Here is a 10,836-nt window from a genome sequence, read left to right as displayed (position 1 = left end):
ATATTCCATAAATAGCTTAGGTCTGTCAACAGCCGTTTAAATAGTTAATACATTAATAGTTGAAACATTTTAGAGTTCAAGCCTCGGAGGCAGCAGGGAAGTCTGGTGGTTACAGAAACTACCCTTGAACCATAGAACAGACTGGGGTCCAGGGATCAATAAATGATCACACAAAGTTGTGCTATAACTGGACTGTTTTCAATTTTATCAAATTAAAAGTATAACGTGAACAAATTGGAAAAGTCCAGTTTAATAATGGATAGCCCATGCATGTGGTTTGGAAGAAAATAGGCTACTGGTTTACAAAACTATACTTTACTCCTTTAAGAAGAGCGATTCAACCTCAGCTCAGTTTCTCGGGGAAGTGGTTTAGGGCTAAACCTCGTGTAGCTACTGTAAATAGTTGATGCATTTTGAGTTCACACCATGGATGACGATGAATAAACATACATTATGTAGAGGAATAACATTAACAGATGAATGGTTAAGCCTAGTGTCCTGTAGAGAGAGAGTGGCGTCAGCGGAGGACCAAAATGCGTGACTCATTAGCCAATGAACAGCCAGGAAAGGGTCTTGCGCTACTTTTGAATGCTAAAACAAAGCTGATAATAATGTACAATTTGATTCTTAAAAAAAATAAAAAATAAATCAAAGTACAATACAAACTGTCCATTTTGCTGCAACTCGACAGTGCTGCTTAATCCAGGACCTTACTTCCTGGAACTCTTGAGAGTAAAAAAACTGGTCCATTGGAGTGAATGGAGATGTTGCGACTCTTCTACATAAACAGCTCTGGTTAAGCCCCTTCATCTGAACAAGAGAAGACAACATGCAAGTCAACAAATGTGTTGTCAGTTTGTTTTATTTGTAATTCCCACCTGCTTGCAGTGTAGCCTGTCGTCTCTGCCAACAATTAAGCGCCATTTTATAACAAAATGATAAAATTACTTAAAAATCTATCGACTGTACAAAGAAAAAGACAAAAAATTCAACAATTCTTTACACAGAAAATAAGGACGCAATGAGTGCAACGCAGCAGTTCAACGAAATTAAAAAGAAAAGAAAATCATCAACAAATCAAACCATTATGCCACGATTTAGATCAACTTGGAAAATGTCATGCAAAAAACTAAAGTGGGTGAGAGATATTGACCACACTATGTGAAGATATCTGAGAGGATTAAGGGTTTTGGTGACCATTCTCAGCCATTTTTAAGACGATGACTATATTGGCTTCCTTGCATTATTAGTGAGGTGTCCTGTGCTGTGCTGCTTACTGGATCTGCTACAGACAGACAAGACAGGAAAAAAACCCTGCTGATGCCAAAACCAAGTAAAGAACATGGAATCTTATACTGGAATAGGAATCATCTCCAGTGAAGATATCGCTCACTTTGACACCACTGTTGCTACCTTGTGAAATATTTAACATAAAAGAGGATCTTAAAGCATGGCGGGAGGGGAAGGCATGCCTTTAGCAGGAATAACAGCGTTGGATGACTGCTCTCGTATAAAGTCGGACACATTGCTCTCTGTTGAGTTGTAGATAGATTTGATGTAATCAATCATCAAATACTTTGTTGTCATTTTTTTTTTTTTTTACCAAACTAGATTTTAAATTCCTTACTGCGTTAAGAAGATAAGGATTCAATCTCAACACAGCTCCTCAGGGAAACTGGGGGAAATTAGACATTTAGGAAGTAAACAAGTTAATCAAAACCACTGGGCGGACATGATGTCAAATATACAGCATCAATCTGCATTAGGGGGGGGGGCTCACTCCATAATTGTGTATCTTCTCAAGATCATTTCACTGGTTTAAAAAGAAAAAGGCTTCAAAAATAGCTCTAACCAAAAGACTTCTTACAAAGAAAGCAGGATTCAGCTTAGAATGTAGCAACCGCCTCCGACTGTAGAAGGTCAAAGTAAGACTCAAAGAATCTGCCAAAACACGAAAATATCCTTTTGCCTCCTTCACTATAGTGTAACTCGAGTCTCATTCGTTTAGGTGTGCAGGTGGACTGATTGAAATCCTAAGAGGACGGCGCTAATCATCTTGCAACCACATGATTGATAAAGGAGAAACAGAGTTGGCAGTTAACCTGACCACTATGAAACGCTTAACTGTAAAGCCAACGCTGCTGCCAAAGGTCTACAACCTAGACTCCCGTGACAAAGCATCCACAAACCCCCCAAGCTCTTCAAACCATTTAAATACACCTGAAACCTAGACCGGCGGAGCAGGAAACTGTTCTGTCATTACTGAAGATTAAAAAGGCACAACAGAAGGTCCTGAGGTACTGTATAGCAGCCATCAAAACCGTTTGGCATCACCGACAAGCCAGCTGTTTGCGGGGGAAGAACAGAAATGACTTCAGGCTGTGAATCTGCCCAGTGCAGCAATGTCCTTCCGTGTGTCACCAGAAAGAGTACACATGCTCTTGAAGAGCATGTGTGCTTTGAGAAGGCCACTGGGTCACAGCAATATAAAGTCACCTATAGCTCGCTACCACAACGCTCCATGAGACGGTAAGACTGGCAAGGTGAGAAGATAACAAGAGCGGAGCTCTGGATCTCTTCGAATGGGACTTTCAACGCTTAAGCTCCTAGGTTGAGATCTCGGAAATTGTGCTACGTGAGGTTAGCCTGGTTAACCAGCCAGGCGCGTGAACTCACATTTCATCTCGTTCTACCAGACGTTCTACCAGGTCTGGAAATGTAAGTTCACGTGACCGGCTGGTTTACCAGGCTAACGGGAGGTAACTCAGGGAACGGAAGACACCCTGAAAATGTTCTGGTGACAAAACAAATCAATGGAAATAAAACTTATCTCGAAAAATAATCCAATTTAAAACTCCCAAATTCAGATAACACTCAGGTGGCATCTTACATCTAGACACCCTCCACCCAAGGCTCTAAATCATTATATTTAAAGTCAAGCTACAAAAAAAACTGACCAGATATTCTAATTTCAATCCTCTGCGCCAAATTTGGAACAGAAAAACATTTACATCAAAACACATTAAGTGCTCTGTTTATCTCGACTCCAGCATCCACCAGAACTGAAGATATTTCTTCTGCTTGGATCAGCTAAGAATAGCAGCACAAAGACAAGAGAACATATAGCCTTCTGCCCCGAGGACGATCATTCGTCCCAAAAACAAACCAAAAACAAAATAAAAATGTATGAACAGATAAGGAAGAACGGTGCAAGGAAGAATGTTTGATATTCTGCCTGTAACAGGGACACAAGACACGAGGTTCTGAGCCTCGAGTATTCTAACATCTAGAAAGCTAACTGGGTATCCCTTTTTGATACTGCGGCAAAGACCCACTCCCACCATGAGCACCACTCCCTGAATGTGACAAACATGTACAAGACCGTACACGGAGAATAGAAAGTCCAAAGAAAAACGTGGAACGGCACAGGCGGCGACGACAAAAACACAAAGAAAAATCCAGGGCGTGTAAAGTGTGAAACAAAGGGAGAAAAAAAACAACAACCACAACAACAACAACAAAAACATAAAATGAATGCTTCTGCCCCAGGATAGAATTGAGAAGTTTGGCACTTTATTGTTTGTATTAAGTCCAGATGTGACGAGTCCTCCCCGGCTGGGCGGACAGGAGACACCGCTTTGGGCTCGCGCGGGTAGAACCCCGGCGTGGCGGCGTGGTGGATGGAAGCGGGTCGGAGTCGAAGACGGGGGGGAAGGGGTGGTTGGGGGGGGGGGGGTCTCAGACGATGGTGTTGGTCCCCCGGAGGCCCACGCCACGGGCAAACTGCTCCAGCAGGCCGGAGATGGCGCCGGAAGGGCTGGGCGCCGAGGACTTGAGGCCCACGGTGGAGCTGTAGGCGGCCAGGAAGACCTCCCGCACCGCCTCCAGGCGGGCCTGACGCTCCGAGGGGATGGGACACCTGGGGGCCGGGGGTTGAGAAAGGAGTCTTGTTTATAATATTCTTTAATTTCTTGATTTAAATTTCTTTATAATATTCTGTTCTTTTCACACAGCCATGGAATTTTTCTTAATATTAAAAATAAAGGAGAGCAGCTGCTTGGAGAAAAAAAACATAGTTTGGCTTCATTTTAGATAGAGTAGAACACTTTCTAAAGTTGAGAAAAGTTCAACTATTTAGGAGGGACAACATCTTTTTCATGGACCAATCGGAAGAAGCAGTTTTTCACACTATATAGGCAGCTGACGATTTCCTACTGTAACAATCAGAGTTCAAATACAGCATTATGCTCTGTGTATCACTATCTGCTAACCATTGAGAGTCATAAATATTTTGCGGGTAACTACTGGAACTAATCAGTATGCAAAGTATGCCCTTCGGAAGCCGCTTTTTATCAGCACAATATGCAGATGAGGCCGCATACGGAATGATGTCGACACTCCAAACTGATAGGAGTAAGCACGCACATCCAAAACCTAAAGGGCAAGTGCTGAGCCGAAGGTGAACAAAACACAAAATGAACAAAACCGCTCGCATAACGCCACGACTCCACTTTCAATTATTTATTGCACCAAAGTCAGACTGCCTCCGACATGGGTGCAATAAATAATTGACGTTCCAAACTGAACCGTGTCAAACGAGGAGAAATGCACAGGGCAGAAGGTAGAGCCAGAGGAGAAATGCACAGGTCAGAAGGTAGAGCCAGGAGAAATGCACAGGGCAGAAGGGAGAGCCAGGAGAAATGCACAGGCCAGAAGGTAGAGCCAGGAGAAATGCACAGGGCAGAAGGTAGAGCCAGGAGAAATGCACAGGGCAGAAGGTAGAGCCAGGAGAAATGCACAGGGCAGAAGGTAGAGCCGGGTGACTAAACAACAGGGAGGGAAGGACACAGCGGTGCAGGCAGAGGCAGAACCGGAAACCATCTCCTTGTTCGGCTGACGACCACAGCAGCCATTGTCTAAAAGGCAGGGTAAACACAGGGGCAACCAAAACATTAATGAGGGCACCAGCACTGGAACACCTAAATGGACTGGAAGTTGGAAACCCTCAATGTTTTGGTTGCATCTGTGTTTACCCTGCCTCTTAGACACAAAATGGCTGCTGTGAAAAAGGTCAATATACTTCTGACTGAATTAACTCTCATAGAACAAAACGTATAAATAAATATACATGGCCTTTAAAGGGGTGGGGGTGTGTATAGTGTGTTACTCACATTCGGCCACTGGGTCCTTCATCTTGGAAGCTGAAGGGGAGGGGGGAGTCGTAGGTGGCAGCGACTGCGGACGAGGAGGGGGTGGGCGGAGCAAAGTGGTGGTCGTGGATGCTGCCGCAGCCCGAGACGATCTGCCAGCTTCCGTACTCTGTAGAGAGGGAGGAACCTGACCGAGGGTAATCTGCTGCTAACCTGAGAGAGAGAGAGAGAGAGAGAGAGAGAGAGTGTGTGTGTGTTAAGAGAGTTAACTCTTAAGAGTTAAAGTCCCTGGAAACCAAAATCCACAAAAACCTTCTAACTATTAAATTTAGGGTCTTATGCGAGTAATTGTGTGGTTCAGAAAGTGGTTGACATTACTTTCAACCCTAACCCCAAAAATCGATACTTTTCTACAAGGTCTGGATTTCCACTTCCTCACTGAAGAGAGCGGAGCGCGCGGTGCTAAAATGCATGATCTTATCACGCCATAAGATTTAATCTCTCTCTCTCTCTCTCTCTGAGGAGACCGGAGACCTGCTGCAGACGGGACACGCCCACACAGTCCGTGGGAGAAAATACACTCTAAAATCGAATTGATTCTCATGACTTTTGACATGACTGTCAAACCTAAATTTACATACTTTGCGACGTTCATCATTGTTCAAATTTGGCTGGTGGCTTATTAACATAGGTTCCTGTGATGTGATGAACTCAAAATGCTAAAAAAAAATATATATATTATATATATATTATATAATATATATTTTTTATATATTATATATTTCCAGGGACTTTAAGAGTTAAACATGAGAAAAAACATGAGAAAAAATAGGAAAGACAGACAGAAATAAAGTGGGCAGGGCTTTGTGGCACTGACTAGACTGGCGCCAATCACCATCCAACTACATAAATACACACACTTGATTCCAGCAGACTGGAGTGAAACTAAATGGACACTGAATATACTGTCAACTGAAACTGAAACAACACGGCATGCTGTATTCCAACCATTCACCTTCTCCCGGGGACGGCCAATGGGCTGCTGCCGGTGCGTGTGACGGCATGCTCTGATTGGTTGGAGGAGGAGGAGCTGGAGGAGCGGGCCTCGCTGAGTGGGTGGGAGAGGTGCTCGTCCAGAAGGGTGGCCTTATTCCACACCACCATGGGGGAGGAGGTGGGGGCTTTTCTCCTGGGGAGAGACAGGAGAACTAGACGGTCACATCAAGGGAGGATATCAGTTTGCCCACAGTTGATATTGGCCTAATGGCCTATAATTTACAGATGGGATGATATATATGATTATTCAATATGTCGTAATCGTAAAATGTGACAATAATACAATATATTTTGCCCTAGTAATCACAAATGAGATGTCTTGATCAACACAATTAATTTAATAGTTTGGGTCAAGTCGATCAAGAACTGACACAAAAATTGATGTTTTTGACAGGGTAGTTTGTAATTTGAGTTGGTTGCTACATCGTCCACCTGCTCTATGATGGAAGTTCTTCCCTTTTCTTAAACTAGCTCCAGTTGGTTGGAAGTCTGTAAAACCTCCTGGAAACTTTGCTTACCCAACTAAAGCATCGTTTAAATGGTAAATGGACTGTATTTATAGAGCGACTACTCAAAGCGCTTTACAACCACACATTCACCCATTCACAGAGCTGAGCTACTGCCCAAGAGGCTTTTACAATAGACAAGAGAGACTGAAGACTGGCAAGCGTGCTGCAAAACTGCCTTGTAGAACTAGGGAAAAAAGTACTTTCACTAGTACTAGGTTTGATAAAATAAAATAAGTACTTGCACTGTACTAGGAAGGGCACACAACCACCAACATGTAATTTGCTTTGGCTAGTAAGCCTTCATCAGAGCATGCTCTGTGCTGCCCTTTACTCTTCTGGAGATATCCTATGCCTTCTTGTAGAACTGACTGACTTGGCAGCCAAAGCAACAGCATGCTAGTGACTGTTACAAGTCAAGCTTTGATGAACTCAGATATTACCTGACTGGATCAACATGGAATTGTAATACATATCTTTTTTTTTTCATATCCATTTTTAATGGACCTAATTCTGACTGTGTGTGTGTGTGTGTGTGTGTGTGTGTGTGTGTGTGCGTGTGTGTGTGTGTGTGTTCTCCTGACCAGCTGGAGGCCTGGGGTTGGCTGGAGAACACGTCCACGGCGTCGTTGGTGAGGCTCGAGGCGCCGGCCACCTCCTCAGTGATCAGGGAGAAATCGCTGCTCAGGCTCGTCACGCTGCCGCGATCCCTCGATTCTGGGACCAATCACACGGCAGAGGCGTGTTAGTTCAAGTTCCTATAGGTCAACATTTTTACACTGTCCCTCCAATCGCACACAGTGCTTACACAGCAAGCCATGTTTCAAACCAATAAACATCCATTTCAAAAGAGAAAATACAGAGACATAAAAACAAGACTAGCCAAGCCGGACCCGGACTGCTGGCCAAGAAACGGGGGCTGGCTGACTCCCCGTTGTTGAAAGACACATGCGTGAGTGTTGAGCAGCAGCGCCGGCAGTCCGGGTCGGGCTTATTTAGGCTCGCCACACATGCGTGTCTCAACAATGTGGAGTCTGCTGACTAAAACACTTCACCCGACCTTCCACCGGCATGGGTGGTCAGACGAGACTGGTCTGCTTGCCATCCAGTCTGGAGCATGTTACACAGACTAGAGAACAGTGTTGGGGGGGTAACTAATTACAAAAGTAACATATTACATGTAATATATTACTTTTATCAGTAACTCAGTAATATAACTTATTACCAATAGGATTTCAGTAATATCATACCAGTTACTTTGTCAAGTAACACAAGTTACAAATTGAGTTACATTCTTTACTTTAATCAAAACACATATTTAAATAAAGGTACAATCATTTCCTAATCAAATTGTGTGTTTTTACGCAAATAGGCACTATAGCTGACAAAAGGATAACATTTCGAGTTTTGGACGGGTTTACACTGACTTCAAGACGGTTGAAATTATTTTTCGGGATGGTTCCGGGGTGGCGATGTCATTCTGCTGCTGCTGTTATTTTGGTGAAAGTAATGTAAAAGTAGTGTAATAAGTAACGAGTTACTCTACACAGACAGTAATATTGTAAAGTAACTTATTACTTTCAATTGAAAGTAACTAGTAATATGTAGTATATTACATTTTGAAAGTAACTTGTCCTAGAGAATAGGACAAAGACGGCGGATCACAAAGGAAAATGAGGGATCGCACACTTCCCGACGCTTTTCCCATTTCGTCCGAACGATCCACTGAGAATAGAACTACAAAATAGGTGTGGCTTGCTTCATGGTGCAGAGGCTAAAGAGTACATTTACATGAGGGTAATATTGATGAAGAAAATCTATGTAATTTTTAGACTTAATGCATCTTTATGTCGACTGATCTAGGCATTTTGCTCTTTTATACCATTTTATATGGGATTTCTTCCTCCAAATGAAATTGTAGCAACTTCTCAAGAGTTGAACGAACGAGTGGAGTGGGAGATCTTTCTGATATAAATGATCGATGGGAACCGTGCCAACGTTAGCCCAGATTCAAACGGGGCATTAAGACCACCTAGCGTGAGCTAGGCGTCAGTCCTCCAAAGGAGCCCCAGCCTTCAGAGGGCTGTCAGATCTTCTATCTGGAGGGATGTCATTAAAGTGTGGGGGTAGAGGAACGCCTGAGAGGGATGCCGACTTACTTAACTGGCAGAGGTCCTCCACAGTGAAATCACTGTCTTTGAAGTGGGAGTTCTTCCTTCTGCAAAAAATAAATAAATATATATATATATATATATAGTATGATGAAATAATAAACAAGCGAGCGTGTGTCAGAGAGATCAAAAGACGAGGAGAAAAAAAGGAACATTGGTTGGTTTGGCACAGATGAACCTCGCTCATGAAAGCCAGTTATTTGCTACAATGAGAGAATGTATAGAAGATCTAGTGCTCAGAGTGGCCAGCAGCCATTCTATAGTGTACGTACGCTTTGTGTTGACTGTTATAAGCTAAGCTTCACACAAAGACTATTCAATAAAGAAAGAAAGAACAACAATTGTGAAAAATGCAACGAGAGAGAGAAAGGTGATGATAAACAATCGGAGAGAGAAACGTACCTCTGTTTCCTAACGGCAGAGAACTTCTCTGAGACGATGTGCTTCAAAAAATTGAAGCAAAAAAAGAAAATCTGCCCACAGGAGAAAGAAAACATATTCTGAGCTCAGACAACAATCCACGACCAAACACTGCCCTCTAGTACCCGACAGCGACCCGGCGGGTCGGCACCGGCATTCTGCAGCGCATCGTGGGGCAACAAGGCAGCTCAAATTGGATTACATGCTAGCCAATCTGGGTCTCCTTTAAGCTAGACCAAACTCGCGGCATCGGGAAAGGCAAAAGGAATTTGCAAAACTTCGACACTCAATGTTGCCAAGCACTTTACACGGTCTGCTACAGTCTGGGAGAAGATTAGAAGCCCCTTTATTCCTGAAGACCAGAGGCAGGATGAGCTACTGTATAAACCAGTTCAACAGAGACCCCATGGTCTGAAGAGAAACATGCACGGAGCCTCAAGACACTAACAAACAAACAGACAGTCCTTGTTATTAGAACATAAGCCCTACCAGGACATACTGGTCGTCCCACCCCAGTGGCATTCTTGGTTTGTTATCCCTATTTTTGTCACACTAAACCACCAAATTAAGTTTATATTATCATAGAAGAGGCTATAATCCGGCACATTTACATGCAAATGTTCATTAATGTTGCACTGTCCCTGAAATAAATAAATAAATAAAAAATAAAAATAAAATCACTATTCTGTTGGAAATGCACTCACCTCCTCCCCTTTGGAGAGTCGATCTGGCAGCATGTGACTGGAAATGGACACAGAGAAATGGATCCAGTTAGGGGACACATCACTTGGATTGTATCCTATGACACCTTTCATTTACTCTCTTTATTTTCTTCTCTATTCTTAAGTTATTGTATTATTTTGTTTTGTATTGTGAAGCGTCTTTGAGCATTTGGAAAAGCGCTATATAAATCCGATGTATTATTATTATTATTATAACCATAACAAAATGACATTTTTTGAAAAGTGAAAACCTTAAAGACTGCGAGTATTACAGTAATGCCACGATAACCTTTATGCAACAGCTACCCGTAGCCAACCGGTCAGATTAGTGAAACTTAGTGCTTGCTTGCTCTTCCAAATTCTTGCAATAACTGGATAACTAGTGATCTCTATTGCATTCTTTTGTTTTTTGACTATGTATGGAGACTTTTCAGAACCGCTTTTTTTTATTATGGTACAGTGATTATGTGTTCTTGGATGATGCCAACAGTACTTTACATAAGTGTACAGTAGATAAATCAAGATATTAGTCTATAATAAACTGGAGTCCAAATATGATTCACTCTAGACCAGTGCTGACCAATTTGGGGCCCGCGGGCCAAGTTTGGCCAAGTTTATCCAGAATGCAACTCGGGCAAGTTATCAGATATCTGCACTGATTGCAAAGGGTGGACGAGCTTTTTCATGTGGTGACTTTGTGAAACAGTGTCTGAATGTGGCTGCGGATACTGTGTTCACTCCTGAGATTGCATCCCTGCAAAAAGTCATGGCAAATTGTTTACAAAAGATGGACAATAAAGCTGATTTTCAA

General features: G+C 42.8%; 1 protein-coding gene across 1 annotated transcript; it reads right to left on the bottom strand.

The window, feature by feature from the left end:
• Positions 1–846: 846 nt before the first annotated feature.
• On the bottom strand, positions 847–10,320 carry LOC310771130 (phosphatidylinositol-3,5-bisphosphate 3-phosphatase MTMR14-like). Its single transcript, XM_083663793.1, has 8 exons — positions 10,249–10,320; positions 10,008–10,125; positions 9,286–9,356; positions 8,872–8,930; positions 7,297–7,429; positions 6,166–6,339; positions 5,172–5,363; positions 847–3,919 (listed from the first exon to the last, which is right to left on the bottom strand). Exons 2-8 carry the CDS (start codon positions 10,116–10,118, stop codon positions 3,739–3,741), a joined length of 921 nt encoding a protein of 306 aa, XP_083519919.1. The 5' UTR covers positions 10,119–10,125; positions 10,249–10,320; the 3' UTR covers positions 847–3,738.
• Positions 10,321–10,836: the final 516 nt, after the last annotated feature.

Source organism: Poromitra crassiceps (assembly GCF_964638095.1).
Source record: "Poromitra crassiceps genome assembly, contig: HAP1_SCAFFOLD_666, whole genome shotgun sequence".
NCBI classification, from domain to species: Eukaryota; Metazoa; Chordata; class Actinopteri; order Beryciformes; family Melamphaidae; genus Poromitra; species Poromitra crassiceps.
The sequence above is the reverse complement of the archived record's forward strand: the minus strand, read 5'-3'. Positions and strand labels throughout refer to the sequence as shown.

Bases quoted from the DNA above. Each gene is read 5' to 3' on its own strand.
- LOC310771130 (XM_083663793.1), bottom strand. From the start codon at position 10,118: ATGAAAGGTGTCATAGGATACAATCCAAGTGATGTGTCCCCTAACTGG. The intron at 7,430-8,871 runs GTAAGTCGGCAT...GATTGGTCCCAG, and splicing joins GGAGGACCTCTGCCAGTTAA to AATCGAGGGATCGCGGCAGC. The intron at 6,340-7,296 runs GTCAGGAGAACA...GTCTCTCCCCAG, and splicing joins CAACCCCAGGCCTCCAGCTG to GAGAAAAGCCCCCACCTCCT.